Genomic DNA, 24,353 nt, shown 5'->3' with positions numbered 1-24,353 from the left:
CCTCTAGGGCTCGTTGGTACTCCTGCTCCTCTAGTACCAGGAGAGCACGCCTCCTTGAATGCAGTCGTTGCTCAATCCGCGGAGTCGACAACACCTCCGCCGAAGTCGGAGATCGGCGCCGATCTTCCGAAGCCACCGACGCCGCATCCGGCGCCACAGGTAACTTCGGCGCCGACTGAAGAGCAGATGAAAGGATGGACCCACCGGAGTCACAGGCCGAAATCTCGACGTCGACGGGATGGAAATCCCTGGGGCCAATCCCTCCGAAGCCATCGGAGCGGCCACCGGCGCCGACACTGGCGCCGAGCCCACGTTCCCAAACGGGAGAAAGGGCATAAAGGGTGCCGGCCGAAGAGGCGCAGGATCACCCAAAGAAAAGGCCAAAGGCCCAGCCGGAGCACCCCCTGGAGCCATCTGTTGGAAGATGGCATACATCGCATTCAAGAATGCGGAACTATCGGCTCCAGGGGTGGGAAAAGCCGGATACTGGGGTGCCTGACTCGGAGGCGACCCCGACGCCGGCCTCGGCGTCTGCGCCGGAGAAAACACCTGAGGCTCCAATACCTCAATCACCGACGCCTGTCCAGGCGAAGTTGGAGACGTCGGAGAGAGCAACGGCGTCGAAGGATGCGGCGTCACCGTGGGGCTGACCTCCCATGTCCTCCGGCGCCGATCCGGAGACCTGGAACGAGCCTCCCTTGAATGACGCCGAGATTCTCTACGGCGCCGGGAGTCTCGATGACGCCGATGTCTTGGAGAAGACTTTTTCTTGTGATGCTTCTCCTTTGACTTGGCCATAAACAGCTTCGCCTCGCGTTCTTTAATGGCCTTCGGATTCATGTGCTGACACGAATCACAAGTCGAGACGTCGTGGTCGGAGCTCAAACACCAAAGGCAATCGGAATGAGGATCCGTCACCGACATCTTGCCTCCACACTCACGACAAGGCTTAAATCCAGACTTTCTCTGCGACATTATTTCCACAGAGAAAGAGTACGCAGCAAGATATACACTGTAACCGCAAGAGTAACAGTTGCTCCCTCGAAGATAACCGTTTCGAATGCACGGAAAAAAGGGAACTGACGTCCGCACGTCGTCGAGGACCTCTTATTGCCTGTATGACGTCAGACGGCGTCGCGTGCGAGACAGTGACGTCCTCGTCGACGTGCAGAGACTAGTAAGAAGATTTCCGTCGAATGCTGGCGCCATGGGAGTATTCATGAGGTGAGGAATCCACAGGTAGTTGTATCCATCAGAAAAGGCATTGCACTGGTGTCATTTCTCATCCCTAGTAGGGCATCAAGGGATACATAAGACAAGGGAACTTTGTGCCTGATGGTTCTGGTGGAATACCCTGTCCCGAGATGTGCAGGCCTTTGTACAAGCATGCTCCACATGCGCACAATATAAAACCCAACATACGCCCCCTACCGGCCGAACGCTACCCTTACCCATACCACCTGTGACTTGGGAGTAGATTAGCAGGAATTTTGTCATCGATCTCCCTCCCACCAAGGGTTACACAACTATAATGGTAGTGGTTGACCAATTCTCAAAGATGGCCCATTTCATTCCACTGTGAAAACTTCTGAATTCAAAAGAGTTTGTGGAAATCTTCACCAAAAATATAATTCAGCTCCATGGGTTACCCTCCACTACTGTTTCAGACCTAGGACCCCAGTTTGTAACAAGATTCTGGCAAGCTGTCTGCACGGCTATCCATATTAATCACCGTTTGTCATTGGCCTACAATCCACAGATCAATGGACAACCGGAGAGAACCAACCACACAATGGAGCAATATCTGCGCTGTCATTGTCAATAATCACTAGTAAATGGGTTATGGCCCTCTACTAACAGCCTGCCCATAATAACTATGTGCATTCAGTCACAGCCATGACAACTTTTCTCTGCATCTATGGATGCCATCCAAGTAGTATCCCCGACTTGCTATCTCCCAAGACTTATCCCATCCCAGCTGTCGAGGAACACCATCATGTCATGCAACAAATATGGACAAAGGCACAGATGCATCTCCTAATTGCCAAAGAGCGAATGCAAGTTCAGGCTGATCTCCACAGACGTCCAGCACCTAAACTAGGTCTAGGCGAGTTGATTAATCCACACATCAACCATATTAAGCATTCAAGCAATAGGAGAGTCTGGTACATAGATGTACTACTGTACTTTGTGAGATACCATCTAGGATTCTGTTAAGTAATATTACAGAAGTACTATTGTGTGTGGTTGTACATTGCTTTGTGAAGTAGGTTTCTAATGCCTCTATCCACAGGTATGGATGAATGCTTCCCTCAATCTTGTGCAGCTTACTTTTTAGTACTTATAGTTCTGCAAAACTTTCTACAGGGCTCAGAAGAGGTACTTATCCGTAACTACATTGACTTGTTCTTTCATTATTGCATGTTACTTGAATGGGCCCTGTATGTACTTCACATAAAATAATTTTGCAACGGTAGACATTCCAGTATTTCGAGCCAACTTTTCAACAGCCAATCACCAGATGGGCAATTTGCCCTTTCTTCGGTGTTTCATCTCGTTCCACCAAGAAATTACAGTTTCTTTTGCCACTTAAGACTCGGAAAATGGTGATCCATGCGTTAATAATATCTAAATTAGACTATGCCATAGTCTACCTGGCCACCTGATTAAGCAGCTACAAGGTGTCGAGAATGCAGCTGCATGTTTGATTTTAAAGATCCATTGATGTAGTGAGATTTCAGCCTACTTGATTAACCATTATTGGCTAACAATTAAGGAGAGGATTCTGTTTAAATCGTTGTATTGGTTCACCAAGCCTTTTATGGCTTTGGTCCAAGGTACTTATCCAGTAGTGTTTTGCACTACGGTCCCTCGGGTGCTCTTCGCTCTGCTGAGGCAGGGTTGGCATACATCCTGAAAATCAAGCGTATGAAGATGGAAGGCTCTTCCTTTTCCTTCCTAGAAGCCCAAGTTTGGAACCATCTTGCACTACAGCTCCGCAAGACTGGCAATGAACTTCAGTTCCAAAAGCTTCTGAAAAACTGGCTTTTTGTAGCAGCTTACTGAATGGGGGTCTAACTGGTGTCCATTTCTTAGCGCTGGGACACTCCCAGGACTAGCCATGCGCTTTAGAAATAGCTTCACTCATTCTGAATGAAAACGTAGGCTCTCTGTCCCAGCACACTTGTCGCTTTAACAATGCAAGCATCCACTTTGATTGACTTGAGGGTGTCATCAACTGGTTTGCCTAGTACATTGTTGTAACTGAGCTCATCATCCAAACCCTTTGTTGGGTTAATCTAGAAATGTAAGGAAATCGCGTATTTATTTGCTGTGGGGGGCAGATGGCGTCCAGTGCTCCAGCCTTGGCACCAAGGAGCTGGTTTTTAATTTGGCCTCGGGCACTTTGGAAAATCGTGCAACTCTGGGCAAATACCTTACTATCCCTGTACCTTACAAATGCCAATTGTAAATATGTTAAACATAATGTAAAAGTGTAACTAAGATATGTTAATCCTCACATTCATGTAACAATCTTATCTTCCCCAACAACCCCATAATGAATAGTACTCGGCTACTACACAGCTTGGTTTGTCCTAAACTAACACCCCACAAATGAGCAGCTTATGAAAGTGAGTTGAGAAGCTGGAGGAGTTTCCACTCAATAAAAGTAAAGATTTATGACAGTGCTATGTACATTCCACTTCAAACGTAGCAAAAGAATATAGTCTAATGTATTCAATGAGCCCTAGTGTGGGACAAAGGAGTTGATTTTGTTTATTTACTTTATTGTCTTTAGTGGAGTGTGCTGCTTCTGTGAACTGTCTCTTTTCATACAGTGATGAAAACAAGTTATAGAAACCGAGAAATTAACGAAAATGATCCCCGCTTTAAAATATCCCAGAGGGCTTGTTCCTTCTCATCTTTCTAAAGTCCTGAATAAAACTGCCTCTTCCTTCAGGCAGCAAGCTTATAAGGCAGATATGCAAACACTGCACTGAAGTAACTGAAACATAAAAAGAAACACTCCTGATAAACTGACAAAAATATGTTTAATCAAGCTTAAATTTGAAAACTAGGTAGTCTTACAAATGGGCAGTGTAGGAGCCCTTGACAGAACAAGACTTACAGATGTGTGGAACGATGGAGCACTGACACAAAAGATGAACAATAGGGAGGTTTGGCAGAGACTTGGTAGAAGATACAATGAAGCAAGAGTAGGAAAATGTAAGGATAGAGATCTCAGATAAGAGAGGGCTACTAATGTCAAAATACCCAATCAATAGTAGAAAGAAGATCTTGGGAGGGACGTCAGGTAAAAGGCCGAAAGATGCAGTGGGCAAAGAGTGAAGCCAGTCAGAGTAGCATTAGATATCAGTCCACATTAGTAGTAAGAGATGTGAGAAAGAGGAAAACAGACATGGGTAGAATGCTAAGGAAGGTGGCCAGACAGAGAAGGTACAGACAAGAATGAGATATCAGTAAGTGAATGTAGTTAGCTGGGGAGACAAGATTATAGAATTGCGGCCAGGCGAGGAAGAAAGTGGATGGGGAAGAAATAAATCCAGGCAGCAGAGGAAGATACTTGGACGGATAAGGAACAGAGCTAGACTAGGGATGGAAAATCTGGACTGGGTAAAGTGAGGTCTGGCAGCTGATAAGGAGAGACTGAGGAGGGAAGAGTGACGCTATGAAGGAGAGGGATTGACTGACTGGATAGAGAAGACTTGGAGGAGGGGATGGAGATGGGAGGAAAGGAAGGAAGAGACCTGGAGGTGGATAGTGTGGACAGAGCAATGCCAGACAGGGTAAAGTGAGATCTGAATGAAAATGAATTGAGGCATGGCAGTGGAGGGAGGCACGTAGGTCGGGGATGGAGTCTGTTCAGGTAGGCAGCGGGGAGGAGTGAGGCAAGAGATGTACGAGAGAGATCGGAATAAGGAAGAGAAAGCGAGTGGATAGTAGGATGCAACACAGGTGGGGGGATCCCAGGAACTGCAGGAATGAACATCATTAAGATAGAAGAGGGTTGTGAGACATGAGAGGGGAAGGAGTACACAGAGGCCAGGAAGAGGACAAGATCAACAAAACAATACATTGAGAGACCCAGCAATGGAAAGTAGTAAGGGAATATGCTTGGCAGGAGCGGGGTCGTCTAGAGGTAAAGAACTAAGCCAACAAAAACTGAGATGGAGGAAACACTGTGGCTGGAGGAAGAAACTGATAAGAATAACTAATGGAAGACTTCAGACAGTGGAAATAAAGAGACCACCAAAGATGGACAACGGAGAGAGGTGAATTAGGTCAGAAAGAGTGATGAAACTGTATGGGTTAAAGAGATGCCTAATAAAGGTGAAATGGACACACATGGTGAGTCAAGGGAGGATGCCAAGGTGGGAAGGGAGAGAAATGAATGTAGTGGGGCTGAGAAGCAATGGGCCTGAGAGGGAAACATAGATATGGTTATAGCTATAATAAATGGGAACATAAATGTAAAATGTAAAACAATGTAAGTGATGGGTAAAAAAACAAATCCTAAAGTCACATTTGTCTCATGCATAGAAAATTCTGTGCGGCCCACTAATAACTATTGTGGGATTCTGTTCCGAGACCTGTTCTCTCAACTGGATCCACATCTCACATGTAGATGGCTTGTTTCAGGTAAACAGCAAGCAGCATACACTTTTGTTTTAACATTAGTAACAGCAAACCTTATTTACGAACCTAAGACAGACAGTTTTTTCAAATGCATAGTACCTCATTCCAAATCCACAGGTGAAGGGGGGGGGGGGGGGAAGGGGTCCAATCAGTCTGTTACCAAAGATCTTTAAAGTGAGTGACTTCAGGACTTGACATATCGTTGGTCAGCTACTTACTTCTGTGCCTTTGTTTCGAATTCAAAGACGGAGGCAATAGGGAGTGCATGTGCTCTTCTTCACAAGGGATAAATGTTTCAATTCCAAATTTCCAAAAGCTAGAAAAGCACAATGTGCTAAGTTCTGCGCAGTGTGGAGAGGACAAAATGTAAGCTAAAAGCCCTGATCTTTAAAAGGAAAACTCTAAAAACACTGCAATTGGGTGATGGTAATGTGTAGCTTTTGTAACCATCTTCCGAATGCCTTCTTTCCCGCTGATCACCCACAGTGGAGCAGAGAAATATTGAACAGCAGATCCTGTTATGTTGATAAACCGTAGAGCGGTTGGATTTCACTCTCAAAAATATAAATTATCCCGATACTAAATACAACACTGATTACAATAATAATGTTGGTACAATCTCTCCCATCGGTTCGCTTTAGCCTTTCACCATCTTCCCAAGAGAGCACAATCAAGAACACAAGTAGTGATCAATTGACTCTGAAGGTTCCCAACTAGTGCATCAAGAGGTATCATGTCTTGCCACATGGCCAAGTGGTCACATGACAATTTGTCTTCTCTGGGACGGTCACTGGCACAGAGGGAGCACTGCACTGAAGGCCCGGCCTTGCCATTCTCGTTGCAGACAAGCAATGGCTCTGTTGATGCAGTCCGCTCCAGCGCCATCTCCTTCAGGTTGCCAGTTTTGTGGAGTTCATGATGCTATCTGGATCTTGAAAGAATGAGCTTTTGGAACCAGGAACTGACAGCACAGTCGACGTGCATCACCAGTGCAATTCCGATAAGAAGGGAAACACTGCTCACCACAAATCCCAGAGCCTCGAAAAGGAATCTGCAATCACCAACAAAAAGACAGTGAGTGCTTACATCTAGAACATCACAGCAAAAAACATCTTTCAAGGGTTCTTCAGAAATATTCCATAAGGCATCCTTCCAGTCACCAGGAGGATCCACCACTGTATTTATGCACCTGTTTAGGAAGAGGCACTTGGTCAGTAGTCAAAATTCTTCCTGGGATTTCCAGCCCACAGTGGAATTAATGTATCCCATAAAAAAAGTGTACGTGATCAGTGGTCACCCACCTTGGGTCACTAACATGCTAAAGGGGAGAGAGAGAGTTGGTAGCCTACTACCATTGCAATGGCAAGCTTTCACGGTGCTAATTACAATAACAATGTTAATGATCTGCTGCAGTAAAACCACTATTATCTTTGATGGATACTACGTCAGAGATTTATTTTTTAGGCAGGACATCTGCTACATACAGACAACGAAAATTGTCAGCTAAGTTGCTAAGGCACAAATGGAGAATCTGCCATTTCTCCAGCATTGGATCTTTCATATTGACAACAAAGTGCGGTGACACTGGACATTGCGGATCAATTACAAGAAAAAACAGCAGCAGCCGTTGGAAAGACCCTGTAAGTCAAGTACGTTACGGCATTGGAACACTGCAGCAGTGTTCACCAATTCAGTGGTTTAATCTACAACAGTTCTATTATAGGACATCATCAACAGTATTGTCCAGGGGTGCACACATTCCATTTACCCCATACTTTATTCCATTTATTTGGGCACCCCCTTCCTGCATACACCACGCTCTCAGTCAGCTTGAACCAGTCCATGTCTTTTTATTCAGTCCTCTAAACTCGGGCTCAATTTGGATCTCCACATACAGGCTATATTTCGTTTGGCCACCATCAGTCCCAAGGTGAACCAGAGGTGGTCTATCAGATTAAGGTCTGTCTCCACCCATATATCAAGAAGGCCTCACTTGGCCGAAAAATCCAGATCACTTCCCACCACTTCATTCAGGCAGTTCAGCACTCCCCTCCAGTAACTCTGAAGCACAGAGTAGCTCCATAGCATATGGAAGAACAAGCCTTCCTGACCACATGCCCTATATTCTTGGTCTTGGAGGGGGCCAACTGGTACTCTTCCCGTAGCTGTGTGAAAGAAAGCACATCACTGTGGCTCCACAAATTGCCCACCATGGAAAGACCTATGAAGCCCCATTTGTTAAACTCTTTGTGAGTGGCCAGGATGCTTAACTGCGCTGTATCTCAAAGGGGGTGGCCATTGTTATCTTGTTCCTCCACCCCATGTCGTGCTATGCGATCAGCCAGAGAGCCACAGTATGGGCGGTGGGGTTAAGTGTTGGCGTGGCCTTGGTATCTCCATATATAGCTCTAAGATGCCCACTGGGCCTCATATTGTCTGTGTCCAGCCTGTATGCTGTTTACCCCTCTGGGAGATGGACCAAGTGGTTAATCACCATCAGTTACGTCGCCCTATAGTACTTTTTTTTATATTGAGAAGGGATATACCACCCTCAAACCAACTGCGGGTCAATTTTCTCAAAGCAATCCGCAGGGATCCCTGTCCCAGAGAAGGGTGCGGACCTCACGGTCTGTGGTATAGAAATAAGTGGCCGGGACTGAATATGGTGTGTTATGGAGCGCAAATAAAAATCAGGGCAGGGCCATCATCTTGAAGAGGGCTGCCCTTCCCAAAAGAGACAGAGACAGGGCCAGGGCCCTCCAGTGTCAGACACCCACTTTCAACTTGTCCAATGGTAGCTCTAGATTACCAGTGTAAAAAACCCTCGGATCAGACGTGACAAAAATCCCCAAGTATCTGAAAGCCCCTGTTACAATTTGGGCCTCGTAGCCAGTTGGCAAAACTAGAGTCTCGCTGCTAAACACAAATATTAATGACTTATGCCAATTTCTAGTGTAGCACAAATATTTTTGATATAGTGCAAACGTGCATGAGTCTCTGAAAGGAGTTGGTGGGATCCGCAACATACAGGAGATTATCGTGCCCTTAGAGGGATGCTCTGTCTTCCCACTCTGCGGTCCATCTCAGCCTTCTAATTAGGGCGTCAGATCTCACCAGGCCGCCAGAGGTTCCAGCATCAGGGCAAAGATTAGGGGGGAAGAGGACAGCCCTGCCTCATGCCTTGTCACAGCGAAAACAGGACGGACATGCCCCCATTTACTGTCACTTGGGCAAGTGGATCAGAGTAAACGAGTCAGATCCAGGACAAGAAGCGGGGGCCAAATCCAAGTTTTTCCAGCACTGCGTAAATAAAGGGCCATTCCACCATGTCTAAAGCTGTACACGCGTCCAGGGACAGTATGACTGCATCCTCCATGATCGGCCTAAGACACCATGCAAACGATACAGGTTCAGTGCTGTGTTTCTGCTTGGCATGAAGCAGGACTGACCTGGATGGACCAGAGGTTTAAGTCTCTGTCGTCTCGCGAAGAACCTTACGGATACTAAGTACTTCAAGGTACCATGAGTTCAGTACCACCCTTCGATTACCGCCACCTTCTGGTAGTCCATAGGCTGCCCAGACTGGGGAGTGATTCGAGATACCTCTGGCTAGGTGTGAGACCTTTTTACAACACGAGAGCTGGTAAGCCAAGTTGATTAGGAGTATGTAGTCAATGCATGAAAAACTCCCATGTGCCCCTGAGTGGAATGTGTATTGTCGTGCGGTCGAGTTAAAGGCCAGCCACGTGTCAACTAGCCCATGTGCCCGTTAAATTCCACCAACGTCTTGCGTTGCAGTGTCGACTGGCGAGAGGGCCAGCAGTCTGTCGCCTTGGCATGGATGGCATTGAGATCTCCTCCCAAGAGGAACCCACCCCCAGACAGGGTGGGAGGGAGGTATGTAAAGTGATGCAATGTTAAGTGTGGAGCCCTGCCACTGTCCTGTCACTGCCACAAACCTCCTATGTGGGTTAGGCCATGTCTTTTGTATAGTCAGCGGAAGGGTTATGCGCACTAGGATGCCAACTCCCCTTGACCCTGCACGGTCCATCATCCTGTAGCCCCCACTGTGTAATGCGTGGTAGGTATTACCCTGCAAATGAGTCTCCTGGGGTAGAACTATGTCAGGAAGATGCCTCCTAAGGTACTGCAGCACTACACCCCATTTCATTTTGAGCCTCAGTCCGTTGACATTGCAAGAAAGGATCTTAAATGTCAGTGACGTCACTCTATCCAAAAGGTGCCAACGGCACTAGAGGGCAATTTTCCTCCCGCTGTACATATGGACTCAGCTCTGCCGGGAGGTTCCAAGGAACACACCTGGTTGTGGCTACTACAATAGGCAGCAATGGCACATAGGAACATACATAGGGTCTAGCTCATCACTGCAGATAAGGAAGGATGTCACCAAAGTAGGAGTAAAACAACATAGCAAGAAAGAACATCAATAGTAAAATAAAAATTCCTTATTCTGAGCCAGTGGGACACTCCATCTGCCAACTGTCACCATGACCGATAGGGAAAATGAAAATCTCTATTCAAATCCTGTTCTACCTGTGGTCAGAAGAACATTTATTCTGATGACCCACATAAATACATGAGCAATGTATTTATTGCCTTTATCCAGTGCACAAGCCTTCCTTTACAAATCCTAAAGGACAAAGAAAGGAAGTTGGCCCTCTATGAACTGGAAAAGAGAAAATACCTTCTTTCTATAAGGGATGTCCCCGCCTCTGGGGATGAATATGTGAAGAGAGCTTTTCTAAGCAGTTCCACAAAGGTGGTGCAAAAAAGAAAAGCTAGACTTCCATCCAAAAGTGCCTGCAGCCACCTCCACACATAAAATGACTGCAGCGTTCTCTGAAAAAACACTCCAGACATGATGGACAACAGCCTGTGCACAAATCTGCCTGAGAAGCCCCCCAAACATCCTGACGGAATTGAAGTTCCGACTGGTGACTTCATCATCGCCCATGTAGAGGCACAATACACCATCTTCAACAACACATATAGAACAGGAGTCAACGCCGTCCAAGAAATGACTGTTGCGGAAGACCAGATGCTCACAGACACTGATATTGACAACAACAAGACCCGAGCAATCAATAGTGACTCCTTTGACGTCGAGACAACCATTGACGACCAGACCTTTGTCGATGACTACATCACCTTTGACGAAGAGACCACAGTTGACGATGAACACCAAGAACATCCTTGCTACTGACGATGACACCATTGGCTACAGTTTTCTTCATTCAAGTAATTTTTTTACCTATTCAAGTGACAGCAAGCCTTCCCACGCAAATTCTCAAATCTGAGTTGGGGAGTAAATGCAGCGACCAGGGTGTAGAGGTGACTGATTATAGTCTTAACAGTTAGATTTCCGCTAAGCTGATGGCGAGGCCATGGAGTATGAGGACACGCATGAGGATTATGACTAACAGCCAAAGACTTTTATAACTGATCATCTTCATCAACCCTATAGCGCTCTTTGTGGTTATGCAGAACCTGTGGCATTTCTTGACAACATTGCAACAGAGGATTAAAAGCTTGCAAAGACCAATACATCAGCAGACTGTCGAGCAGCCACCTCCAACAAAACCTCTGCCACCAGCACCCCCTTTGCCTCTGGCAGACCAAATACACCAACGTTGCCTCACCAACTCCAAAGGATATAGGAGACGAGGACTCTTCGGATTCAATGTACATGAATATGGAGGAGGGCGAATGACTAAATGATGAAGCTGTGGCAGAGTGGGATTATTACATCATGTCTAAGAAAGGTGACAAGTCGCCCATCCAACCAAATTCACCTCTGAATGACAGAGCACATTTCCATGCACTAATGGACATAGCAGCTAAAAAAACACTTTCCCAATAACTTTGTGGAGCAACAGTGCTCCCTATATGAATTTAACCACATAAAGTGATTAAGTCCAGGCTTATACAAGATTTTGTTTGGTCCGATGATTTAAAGTTGATGAGAATAACAGTATCAACAATGGTGCCGTTTTGGAGAAAAAAGACCAGAGCACCAGACACAACATTGGCCTGCCTTAAAGCATCCAAAGCCAGACTCTATCATAACGTCTGCAGATGAGCGCAATCAGATAACCAAATCACGCCTTCCACTGCATCCCCCGACAGACGGAAAGTGCATTAATAATTTGGCCCATAGAGTTGATTCCATGACAGCTACATTAATCAATGCCTCAAACTCCTTTATCAATTCTTAGCACTTATGATCGCCAGATGTGGCATGACATCTCGTTACTTATTGAACTCATAGCTAAGGATAAGACAGACATGGCTAGATGTAAGGAAATGCCTCCTTGGCATGGTTGCCCCCTGAAGTTTTGCCTTTGCTGATGCTATGTTTTGAATTTAAAGTGTGCTGAGGCCTGCTAACCAGGCCCCAGCACCAGTGTTCTTTCCCTAACCTGTACTTTTGTATCCACAATTGGCACACCCTGGCACCCAGATAAGTCCCTTGTAACTGGTACCCCTGGTACCAAGGGCCCGGATGCCAGGGAAGGTCTCTAAGGGCTGCAGCATGTCTTATGCCACCCTGGAGACCCCTCACTCAGCACAGACACACTGCTTACCAGCTTGTGTGTGCTAGTGAGAACAAAATGAGTAAGTCGACATGGCACTCCCCTCAGGGTGCCATGCCAGCCTCTTACTGCCTATGCAAGTATAGGTAGGAATGTAGGAAGTTGGCTCTGTATGTGCTATTTCAAAGTAAGGAATAGCATGCACAGAGTCCAAGGGTTCCCCTTAGAGGTAAAATAGTGGTAAAAAGAGATAATACTAATGCTCTATTTTGTGGTAGTGTGGTCGAGCAGTAGGCTTATCCAAGGAGTAGTGTTAAGCATTTGTTGTACATACACATAGACAATAAATGAGGTACACACACTCAGAGACAAATCCAGCCAATAGGTTTTGTTATAGAAAAATATCTTTTCTTAGTTTATTTTAAGAACCACAGGTTCAAATTTAACATGAAATATCTTGTTTGGAAGGTATTGCAGGTAAGTACATTAGGAACTTTGAATCATTTCAATTGCATGTATACTTTTCAAGTTATTCACAAATAGCTATTTTAAAAGTGGACACAGTGCAATTTTCACAGTTCCTGGGGGAGGTAAGTTTTTGTTAGTTTTACCAGGTAAGTAAGACACTTACAGGGTTCAGTTCTTGGTCCAAGGTAGCCCACCGTTGGGGGTTCAGAGCAACCCCAAAGTTACCACACCAGCAGCTCAGGGCCGGTCAGGTGCAGAGTTCAAAGTGGTGCCCAAAACGCATAGGCTTCAATGGAGAGAAGGGGGTGCCCCGGTTCCAGTCTGCCAGCAGGTAAGTACCCGCATCTTCGGGGGGCAGACCAGGGGGGTTTTGTAGGGCACCGGGGGACACACAAGCCCACACAGAAATTTCACCCTCAGCGGTGCGGGGGCGGCCGGGTGCAGTGTTAGAACAAGTGTCGGGTTCGCAATGGAAGTCAATGAGAGATCAAGGGATCTCTTCAGCGCTGCAGGCAGGCAAGGGGGGGCTTCCTCGGGGAAACCTCCACTTGGGCAAGGGAGAGGGACTCCTGGGGGTCACTTCTGCAGTGAAAGTCCGGTCCTTCAGGTCCTGGGGGCTGCGGGTGCAGGGTCTTTTCCAGGCGTCGGGACTTAGGTTTCAGAGAGTCACGGTCAGGGGAAGCCTCGGGATTCCCTCTGCAGGCGGCGCTGTGGGGGCTCAGGGGGGACAGGTTTTGGTACTCACAGTCGTAGAGTAGTCCGGGGGTCCTCCCTGAGGTGTTGGTTCTCCACCAGCCGAGTCGGGGTCGCCGGGTGCAATGTTGCAAGTCTCACGCTTCTTGCGGGGAGATTGCAGGGTTCTTTAAAGCTGCTCCTTTGGATAAAGTTGCAGTCTTTTTGGAGCAGGTCCGCTGTCCTCGGGAGTTTCTGGTCGTCGTCGAAGCAGGGCAGTCCTCAGAGGATGCAGAGGTCGCTGGTCCCTTTGGAAGGCGTCGCTGGAGCAGAGTTCTTTGGAAGGCAGGAGACAGGCCGGTGAGTTTCTGGAGCCAAGGCAGTTGTTGTCTTCTGGTCTTCCTCTGCAGGGGTTTTCAGCTAGGCAGTCTTTCTTGTTGTTGCAGGAATCTAAATTCTTAGGTTCAGGGAAGCCCTTAAATACTAAATTTAAGGGCGTGTTTAGGTCTGGGGGGTTAGTAGCCAATGGCTACTAGCCCTGAGGGTGAGTACACCCTCTTTGTGCCTCCTCCCAAGGGGAGGGGGTCACATCCCTAATCCTATTGGGGGAATCCTCCATCTGCAAGATGGAGGATTTCTAAAAGTTAGAGTCACCTCAGCTCAGGACACCTTAGGGGCTGTCCTGACTGGCCAGTGACTCCTCCTTGTTGCTTTCTTTGTTCCCTCCAGCCTTGCCGCCAAAAGTGGGGGCCGTGGCCGGAGGGGGCGGGCAACTCCACTAAGCTGGAGTGCCCTGCTGGGCTGTGACAAAGGGGTGAGCCTTTGAGGCTCACCGCCAGGTGTTACAGCTCCTGCCTGGGGGAGGTGTTAGCATCTCCACCCAGTGCAGGCTTTGTTACTGGCCTCAGAGTGACAAAGGCACTCTCCCCATGGGGCCAGCAACATGTCTCTAGTGTGGCAGGCTGCTGGAACTAGTCAGCCTACACAGACAGTCGGTTAAGTTTCAGGGGGCACCTCTAAGGTGCCCTCTGGGGTGTATTTTGCAATAAAATGTACACTGGCATCAGTGTGCATTTATTGTGCTGAGAAGTTTGATACCAAACTTCCCAGTTTTCAGTGTAGCCATTATGGTGCTGTGGAGTTCGTGTTTGACAGACTCCCAGACCATATACTCTTATGGCTACCCTGCACTTACAATGTCTAAGGTTTTGCTTAGACACTGTAGGGGTACCATGCTCATGCACTGGTACCCTCACCTATGGTATAGTGCACCCTGCCTTAGGGCTGTAAGGCCTGCTAGAGGGGTGACTGACCTATACTTGCATAGGCAGTGAGAGGCTGGCATGGCACCCTGAGGGGAGTGTCATGTCGACTTACTCGTTTTGTTCTCACTAGCACACACAAGCTGGCAAGCAGTGTCTGTGCTGAGTGAGAGGTCTCCAGGGTGGCATAAGACATGCTGCAGCCCTTAGAGACCTTCCTTGGCATCAGGGCCCTTGGTACTAGAAGTACCAGTTACAAGGGACTTATCTGGATGCCAGGGTCTGCCAATTGTGGATACAAAAGTACAGGTTAGGGAAAGAACACTGGTGCTGGGGCCTGGTTAGCAGGCCTCAGCACACTTTCAATTGTAAACATAGCATCAGCAAAGGCAAAAAGTCAGGGGGCAACCATGCCAAGGAGGCATTTCCTTACACAACCCCCCCCCCCCCAAACGAAAGAGGATGAGACTAACCTTTCCCAAGAGAGTCTTCATTTTCTAAGTGGAAGAACCTGGAAAGGCCATCTGCATTGGCATGGGCAGTCCCAGGTCTGTGTTCCACTATAAAGTCCATTCCCTGTAGGGAGATGGACCACCTCAACAGTTTTGGATTTTCACCTTTCATTTGCATCAGCCATTTGAGAGGTCTGTGGTCAGTTTGAACTAGGAAGTGAGTCCCAAAGAGGTATGGTCGCAGCTTCTTCAGGGACCAAACCACAGCATAGGCCTCCCTCTCAATGGCACTCCAACGCTGCTCCCTGGGGAGTAACCTCCTGCTAATGAAAGCAACAGGCTGGTCAAGGCCATCATCATTTGTTTGGGACAAAACTGCCCCTATCCCATGTTCAGAGGCATCTGTCTGCACAATGAACTGCTTAGAATAATCTGGAGCTTTTAGAACTGGTGCTGAGCACATTGCTTGTTTCAGGGTGTCAAAGGCCTGTTGGCATTCTACAGTCCAGTTCACTTTCTTGGGCATTTTCTTGGAGGTGAGTTCAGTGAGGGCTGTCACAATGGACCCATATCCCTTCACAAACCTCCTGTAATACCCAGTCAAGCCAAGGAATGCCCTGACTTGAGTCTGGGTTTTTGGAGCTACCCAGTCCAGAATAGTCTGGATCTTGGGTTGGAGTGGCTGAACTTGGCCTCCACCTACAAGGTCTCCCAAGTAAACCACAGTTCCCTGCCCTATCTGGCATTTGGATGCCTTGATAGAGAGGCCTGCAGATTGCAGAGCCTTCAAAACCTTCTTCAGGTGGACCAGGTGATCCTGCCAGGTGGAGCTAAAGACAGCAATATCATCAAGATAAGCTGTGCTAAAGGACTCCAAACCAGCAAAGACTTGATTCACCAACCTTTGGAAGGTGGCAGGGGCATTCTTTAAACCAAAGGGCATAACAGTAAACTGATAATGCCCATCAGGTGTGGAGAATGCTGTTTTCTCTTTTGCTCCAGGTGCCATTTTTATTTGCCAGTACCCTGCTGTCAAGTCAAAGGTACTTAAGAATTTGGCAGCACCTAATTTGTCTATGAGCTCATCAGCTCTAGGAATTGGATGGGCGTCTGTCTTGGTGACAGAGTTGAGCCCTCTGTAGTCCACACAAAACCTCATCTCTTTCTTTCCATCTTTGGTGTGAGGTTTGGGGACTAAGACCACTGGGCTAGCCCAGGGGCTGTCAGAGCGCTCAATTACTCCCAATTCCAGCATCTTGTGGACTTCCACCTTGATGCTTTCCTTAACATGGTCAGACTGTCTAAAAATTTTGTTTTTGACAGGCATGCTGTCTCCTGTGTCCACATCATGGGTACACAGGTGTGTCTGACCAGGGGTTAGGGAGAAGAGTTCAGGAAACTGTTGTAGGACTCTCCTACAATCAGCTTGCTGTTGGCCAGAGAGGGTGTCTGAGTAGATCACTCCATCTACTGAGCCATCTTTTGGGTCTGATGACAGAAGATCAGGGAGAGGTTCACTCTCTGCCTCCTGATCCTCATCTGTTACCATCAACAGATTTACATCAGCCCTGTCTTGGAAGAGCTTAAGGCGGTTCACATGGATCACCCTCTTGGGGCTCCTGCTTGTGCCCAGGTCCACCAGGTAGGTGACCTGACTCTTCCTTTCTAGCACTGGGTAAGGGCCACTCCATTTGTCCTGAAGTGCCCTGGGAGCCACAGGCTCCAGAACCCAGACTTTCTGCCCTGGTTGGAACTCAACCATTGCAGCCTTTTGGTCATACCAAAACTTCTGGAGCTGTTGGCTGGCCTCAAGGTTTTTGCTTGCCTTTTCCATGTACTCTGCCATCCTAGAGCGAAGGCCAAGTACATAGTCCACTATGTCCTGTTTAGGCTCATGAAGAGGTCTCTCCCAGCCTTCTTTAACAAGAGCAAGTGGTCCCCTTACAGGGTGACCAAACAGAAGTTCAAAGGGTGAGAATCCTACTCCCTTCTGTGGCACCTCTCTGTAAGCGAAAAGCAGACATGGCAAGAGGACATCCCATCTCCTTTTGAGCTTTTCTGGGAGCCCCATGATCATGCCTTTTAATGTCTTGTTGAATCTCTCAACTAAGCCATTAGTTTGTGGATGGTATGGTGTAGTGAATTTGTAAGTCACTCCACACTCATTCCACATGTGTTTTAGGTATGCTGACATGAAGTTGGTACCTCTGTCAGACACCACCTCCTTAGGGAAACCCACTCTGGTAAAGATACCAATGAGGGCCTTGGCTACTGCAGGGGCAGTAGTCGACCTAAGGGGAATAGCTTCAGGATACCTAGTAGCATGATCCACTACTACTAGGATATACATATTTCCTGAGGCTGTGGGAGGTTCTAGTGGACCAACTATGTCCACACCCACTCTTTCAAAGGGGACCCCCACCACTGGAAGTGGAATGAGGGGGGCCTTTGGATGCCCACCTGTCTTACCACTGGCTTGACAGGTGGGGCAGGAGAGGCAAAACTCCTTAACCTTGTGGGACATATTGGGCCAGTAGAAGTGGTTGACTAACCTCTCCCACGTCTTGGTTTGTCCCAAATGCCCAGCAAGGGGAATATCATGGGCTAAGGTCAGAATAAACTCTCTGAACGACTGAGGCACTACCACTCTCCTAGTGGCACCAGGTTTGGGGTCTCTGGCCTCAGTGTACAGGAGTCCATCTTCCCAATAGACCCTATGTGTTCCATTTTTCTTGCCCTTGGACTCTTCAGCAGCTTGCTGCCTAAGGCCTTCAAGAGAGGGACAGGTTTCTTGTCCCTTACACAGCTCCTCCCTTGAGGGTCCCCCTGGGCCTAAGAGCTCAACCTGATAAGGTTCAAGCTCCAAAGGCTCAGTTTCCTCAGAGGGCAGAACTTCTTCCTGAGAAGAGAGGTTCTCTTTTTCTGACTGTGTTGCAGTTGGTTTCCCAACTGACTTTCCTTTTCTCTTGGTAGGCTGGGCCTTTCTTCCAGACTCCAGCTCTACTTTTTCACCCTGTGCCTTGCATTGTGCTCTTGTTTTTACACACACCAGTTCAGGGATACCCAGCATGGCTGCATGGGTTTTTAGTTCTACCTCAGCCCATGCTGAGGACTCCAGGTCATTTCCAAGCAGACAGTCTACTGGGATGTTTGAGGAGACCACCACCTGTTTCAGGCCATTGACCCCTCCCCATTCTAAAGTTACCATTGCCATGGGATGTGCTTTAGTCTGATTGTCAGCGTTGGTGACTGTATAGGTTTTTCCAGTCAGGTATTGGCCAGGGGAAACCAGTTTCTCTGTCACCATGGTGACACTGGCACCTGTATCCCTCAGGCCCTCTACACTTGTCCCATTAATAAAGAGCTGCTGCCTGTATTTTTGCATGTTAGGCGGCCAGGCAGCTAGTGTGGCTAAATCCACCCCACCCTCAGAGACTAGAGTAGCTTCAGTGTGGACCCTGATTTGCTCTGGGCACACTGTTGATCCCACTTGGAGACTAGCCATTCCAGTGTTACCTGGATTGGAGTTTGGAGTGGAACCTTTCTTGGGACAGGCCTTGTCTCCAGTTTGGTGTCCAGGCTGATTACAGCTACGACACCAGGCCTTTTTGGGATCAAAGTTTTTACCCTTGTACCCAGGATTGTTTTGTGAAGAGGCTCTGGGCCCACCCTCCTGTGCAGGTTTTTGGGGGCCTGTAGAAGACTCTTTACTATTTTTATTTTTGGCTGTCTCACCACCCTTCCCCTGGGGAGGTTTTGTGACCCCTTTCTTTTGGTCACCCCCTGTGGAAGTTTTGGACACCCTAGTCTTGACCCAATGGTCCGCCTTCTTTCCCAATTCTTGGGGAGAAATTGGTCCTAGGTCTACCAGATGCTGATGCAGTTTATCATTGAAACAATTACTTAACAGGTGTTCTTTCACAAATAAATTGTACAGCCCATCATAATTACTTACACCACTGCCTTGAATCCAACCATCTAGTGTTTGTACTGAGTAGTCTACAAAGTCAACCCAGGTCTGGCTCGAGGATTTTTGAGCCCCCCTGAATCTAATCCTATACTCCTCAGTGGAGAATCCAAAGCCCTCAATCAGGGTACCCTTCATGAGGTCATAAGATTCTGCATCTTTTCCAGAGAGTGTGAGGAGTCTATCCCTACACTTTCCTGTGAACATTTCCCAAAGGAGAGCACCCCAGTGAGATCTGTTCACTTTTCTGGTTACACAAGCCCTCTCAAAAGCTGTGAACCATTTGGTGATGTCATTTAGTTACAATCCCTTTAGGGATTTTCAACATGTCAGGAGAATCTCTGACCCTATTTATGTTGCTGCCACCATTGATGGGTCCTAGGCCCATCTCTTGCCTTTCCCTTTCTATGGCTAGGATCTGTCTTTCCAAAGCCAATCTTTTGGCCATCCTGGCTAGCTGGATGTCCTCTTCACTGGAGTTATCCTCAGTGATTTCAGAGTTGTTGGCCCCTCCTGTGAGGGGACCAGCATCTCTGACTATTATTTGTGGAGTCAGGGCTTGAGAGGCCCTGTTCTCCCTAAATAGGACTGGTAGGGGGGAATTTTCCTCCAAGTCACTATCTTCATCCTCTGTGTTGCCATCCTCAGAGGGGTTGGCCTTTTCAAACTCTGCCAACAGCTCCTGGAGCTGTAGTTTGGAAGGTCTGGGGCCCATTACTATTTTCTTTATTTTACAGAGTGACCTTAGCTCCCTCATCTTAAGATGGAGGTAAGGTGTGGTGTCGAGTTCCACCACATTCATCTCTGCACTAGACATTATGCTTCTAAAAATTGGAATACTTTTTAAGAAACTAAAACTGGTTCTAGAATCTAATTCAAACTTTTAACAAACTTTTAAACTCTAAAAGAAATGCTAACAGGGACTAACACAAGGCCCTAGCAGGACTTTTAAGAATTTAGAAAACTTTTCAAATTGCAAAAATCAATTTCTAATGACAATTTTGGAATTTGTCGTGTGATCAGGTATTGGCTGAGTAGTCCAGCAAATGCAAAGTCTTGTACCCCACCGCTGATCCACCAATGTAGGAAGTTGGCTCTGTATGTGCTATTTCAAAGTAAGGAATAGCATGCACAGAGTCCAAGGGTTCCCCTTAGAGGTAAAATAGTGGTAAAAAGAGATAATACTAATGCTCTATTTTGTGGTAGTGTGGTCGAGCAGTAGGCTTATCCAAGGAGTAGTGTTAAGCATTTGTTGTACATACACATAGACAATAAATGAGGTACACACACTCAGAGACAAATCCAACCAATAGGTTTTGTTATAGAAAAATATCTTTTCTTAGTTTATTTTAAGAACCACAGGTTCAAATTTAACATGTAATATCTTGTTTGAAAGGTATTGCAGGTAAGTACATTAGGAACTTTGAATCATTTCAATTGCATGTATACTTTTCAAGTTATTCACAAATAGCTATTTTAAAAGTGGACACAGTGCAATTTTCACAGTTCCTGGGGGAGGTAAGTTTTTGTTAGTTTTACCAGGTAAGTAAGACACTTACAGGGTTCAGTTCTTGGTCCAAGGTAGCCCACCGTTGGGGGTTCAGAGCAACCCCAAAGTTACCACACCAGCAGCTCAGGGCCGGTCAGGTGCAGAGTTCAAAGTGGTGCCCAAAACGCATAGGCTTCAATGGAGAGAAGGGGGTGCCCCGGTTCCAGTCTGCCAGCAGGTAAGTACCCGCGTCTTCGGGGGGCAGGCCAGGGGGGTTTTGTAGGGCACCGGGGGGGACACAAGCCCACACAGAAATTTCACCCTCAGCGGCGCGGGGGCGGCCGGGTGCAGTGTTAGAACAAGTGTCGGGTTCGCAATGGAAGTCAATGAGAGATCAAGGGATCTCTTCAGCGCTGCAGGCAGGCAAGGGGGGGCTTCCTCGGGGAAACCTCCACTTGGGCAAGGGAGAGGGACTCCTGGGGGTCACTTCTGCAGTGAAAGTCCGGTCCTTCAGGTCCTGGGGGCTGCGGGTGCAGGGTCTTTTCCAGGCGTCGGGACTTAGGTTTCAGAGAGTCGCGGTCAGGGGAAGCCTCGGGATTCCCTCTGCAGGCGGGGCTGTGGGGGCTCAGGGGGGACAGGTTTTGGTACTCACAGTCGTAGAGTAGTCCGGGGGTCCTCCCTGAGGTGTTGGTTCTCCACCAGCCGAGTCGGGGTCGCCGGGTGCAGTGTTGCAAGTCTCACGCTTCTTGCGGGGAGATTGCAGGGTTCTTTAAAGCTGCTCCTTTGGATAAAGTTGCAGTCTTTTTGGAGCAGGTCCGCTGTCCTCGGGAGTTTCTGGTCGTCGTCGAAGCAGGGCAGTCCTCAGAGGATGCAGAGGTCGCTGGTCCCTTTGGAAGGCGTCGCTGGAGCAGAGTTCTTTGGAAGGCAGGAGACAGGCCGGTGAGTTTCTGGAGCCAAGGCAGTTGTTGTCTTCTGGTCTTCCTCTGCAGGGGTTTTCAGCTAGGCAGTCCTTCTTGTTGTTGTTGCAGGAATCTAAATTCTTAGGTTCAGGGAAGCCCTTAAATACTAAATTTAAGGGCGTGTTTAGGTCTGGGGGGTTAGTAGCCAATGGCTACTAGCCCTGAGGGTGAGTACACCCTCTTTGTGCCTCCTCCCAAGGGGAGGGGGTCACATCCCTAATCCTATTGGGGGAATCCTCCATCTGCAAGATGGAGGATTTCTAAAAGTTAGAGTCACCTCAGCTCAGGACACCTTAGGGGCTGTCCTGACTGGCCAGTGACTCCTCCTTGTTGCTTTCTTTGTTCCCTCCAGCCTTGCCGCCAAAAGTGGGGGCCGTGGCCGGAGGGGGCGGGCAACTCCACTAAGCTGGAGTGCCCTGCTGGGCTGTGACAAAGGGGTGAGCCTTTGAGGCTCACCGCCAGGTGTTACAGCTCCTGCCTGGGGGAGGTGTTAGCATCTCCACCCAGTGCAGGCTTTGTTACTGGCCTCAGAGTGACAAAGGCACTCTCCCCATGGGGCCAGCAACATGTCTCTAGTGTGGCAGGCTGCTGGAACTAGTCAGCCTACACAGACAGTCGGTTAAGTTTCAGGGGGCACCTCTAAGACAATGTCTAAGGTTTGGCTTAGACACTGTAGGGGCACAGTGCTCATGCACTGGTGCCCTCACCTATGGTATAGTGCACCCTGCCTTAGGGCTGTAAGGCCTGCTAGAGGGGTGACTTACCTATACTTGCATAGGCAGTAAGAGGCTGGCATGGCACCCTGAGGGGAGTGCCATGTCGACTGTAAGGAAATGCATCCTTGGCATGGTTGCCCCCTGACTTTTTGCCTTTGCTGATGCTATGTTTACAATTGAAAGTGTGCTGAGGCCTGCTAACCAGGCCCCAGCACCAGTGTTCTTTCCCTAACCTGTACTTTTGTATCCACAATTGGCAGACCCTGGCATCCAGATAAGTCCCTTGTAACTGGTACTTCTAGTACCAAGGGCCCTGATGCCAAGGAAGGTCTCTAAGGGCTGCAGCATGTCTTATGCCACCCTGGAGACCTCTCACTCAGCACAGACACTGCTTGCCAGCTTGTGTGTGCTAGTGAGAACAAAACGAGTAAGTCGACATGACACTCCCCTCAGGGTGCCATGCCAGCCTCTCACTGCCTATGCAAGTATAGGTCAGTCACCCCTCTAGCAGGCCTTACAGCCCTAAGGCAGGGTGCACTATACCATAGGTGAGGGTACCAGTGCATGAGCATGGTACCCCTACAGTGTCTAAGCAAAACCTTAGACATTGTAAGTGCAGGGTAGCCATAAGAGTATATGGTCTGGGAGTCTGTCAAACACGAACTCCACAGCACCATAATGGCTACACTGAAAACTGGGAAGTTTGGTATCAAACTTCTCAGCACAATAAATGCACACTGATGCCAGTGTACATTTTATTGTAAAACACACCCCAGAGGGCACCTTAGAGGTGCCCCCTGAAACTGTATCCAACTATCTGTGTAGGCTGACTGGTTCCAGCAGCCTGCCACACTAGAGACATGTTGCTGGCCCCATGGGGAGAGTGCCTTTGTCACTCTGAGGCCAGTAACAAAGCCTGCACTGGGTGGAGATGCTAACACCTCCCCCAGGCAGGAGCTGTAACACCTGGCGGTGAGCCTCAAAGGCTCACCCCTTTGTTCCAGCAACGCAGGACACTCCAGCTAGTGGAGTTGCCCGCCCCCTCCGGCCACGGCCCCCACTTTTGGCGGCAAGGCCGGAGGAAATAATGAGAACAACAAGGAGGAGTCACTGGCCAGTCAGGACAGCCCCTAAGGTGTCCTGAGCTGAAGTGACTAACTTTTAGAAATCCTCCATCTTGCAGATGGAGGATTCCCCCATCTTGCAGATGGAGGATTCCCCCAATAGGGATAGGATTGTGACCCCCTCCCCTTGGGAGGAGGCACAAAGAGGGTGTACCCACCCTCAGGGCTAGTAGCCATTGGCTACTAACCCCCCAGACCTAAACACGCCCTTAAATTTAGTATTTAAGGGCTCCCCTGAACCTAAGAAATTAGATTCCTGCAACTACAAGAAGAGGACTGCTGAGCTGAAAAACCCCTGCAGAAGAAGAAAAGAAGACACCAACTGCTTTGGCCCCAGTCCTACCGGCCTGTCTCCTGCCTTCCAAAGAAACCTGCTCCAGCGACGCTTTCCAAAGGACCAGCGACCTCTGAATCCTCAGAGGACTGCCCTGCCTCAAGAAAGACAAGAAACTCCCGAGGACAGCGGCCCTGCTCCAAAAAGACTGCAACTTTGTTTCAAAGGAGCAGATTCAAAGACCCCTGCAACTCCCCGCAAGAAGCGTGAGACTTGCAACACTGCACCCGGCGACCCCGGCTCGACTGGTGGAGAACCAACACCTCAGGGAGGACCCTCCGGCGACTCCAAGACCGTGAGTAACCAAAGTTGTCCCCCCTGAGCCCCCACAGCGACGCCTGCAGAGGGAATCCGAGACTGCCTGACTCTAATTTCCCGACGGCTGGAAAAGACCCTGCACCCGCAGCCCCCAGCACCTGAAGGATCGGAACTCCAGTGTAGGAGTGACCCCCAGGAGGCCCTCTCCCTTGCCCAGGTGGTGGCTACCCCGAGGACCCCCCCCTTGCCTGCCTGCATCTCATAGGAAACTATTGAAAACCCGACGCGTGTTTACACACTGCACCCGGCTGCCCCCCGCGCTGCTGAGGGTGTACTTTTTGTGCTGACTCATGTCCACCCCGGTACCCTACAAAACCCCCCTGGTCTGCCCTCCGAAGACGCGGGTACTTACCTTCTGGCAGACTGGAACCGGGGCACCC

The 24,353-nt window shown here is 48.5% G+C and overlaps 1 protein-coding gene across 2 annotated transcripts in view; it reads right to left on the bottom strand.

The window, feature by feature from the left end:
• Window positions 1-4,035: 4,035 nt before the first annotated feature.
• PIGO (phosphatidylinositol glycan anchor biosynthesis class O) overlaps window positions 4,036-24,353 on the bottom strand; it is an 87,641-nt gene continuing 67,323 nt past the window's right edge. For both annotated transcript variants that reach the window (XM_069212534.1, XM_069212527.1), the window contains exon 11: window positions 4,036-6,709. In XM_069212534.1, the coding sequence (XP_069068635.1) occupies window positions 6,580-6,709 (130 nt within the window). In that variant the 3' untranslated portion in view covers window positions 4,036-6,579. The remainder of the gene's footprint in view (window positions 6,710-24,353) is intronic.

The sequence above is a fragment of the Pleurodeles waltl genome, chromosome 1_1, assembly GCF_031143425.1.
Source record: "Pleurodeles waltl isolate 20211129_DDA chromosome 1_1, aPleWal1.hap1.20221129, whole genome shotgun sequence".
In the NCBI taxonomy this organism is placed as follows: Eukaryota; Metazoa; Chordata; class Amphibia; order Caudata; family Salamandridae; genus Pleurodeles; species Pleurodeles waltl.
The sequence above is the reverse complement of the archived record's forward strand: the minus strand, read 5'-3'. Positions and strand labels throughout refer to the sequence as shown.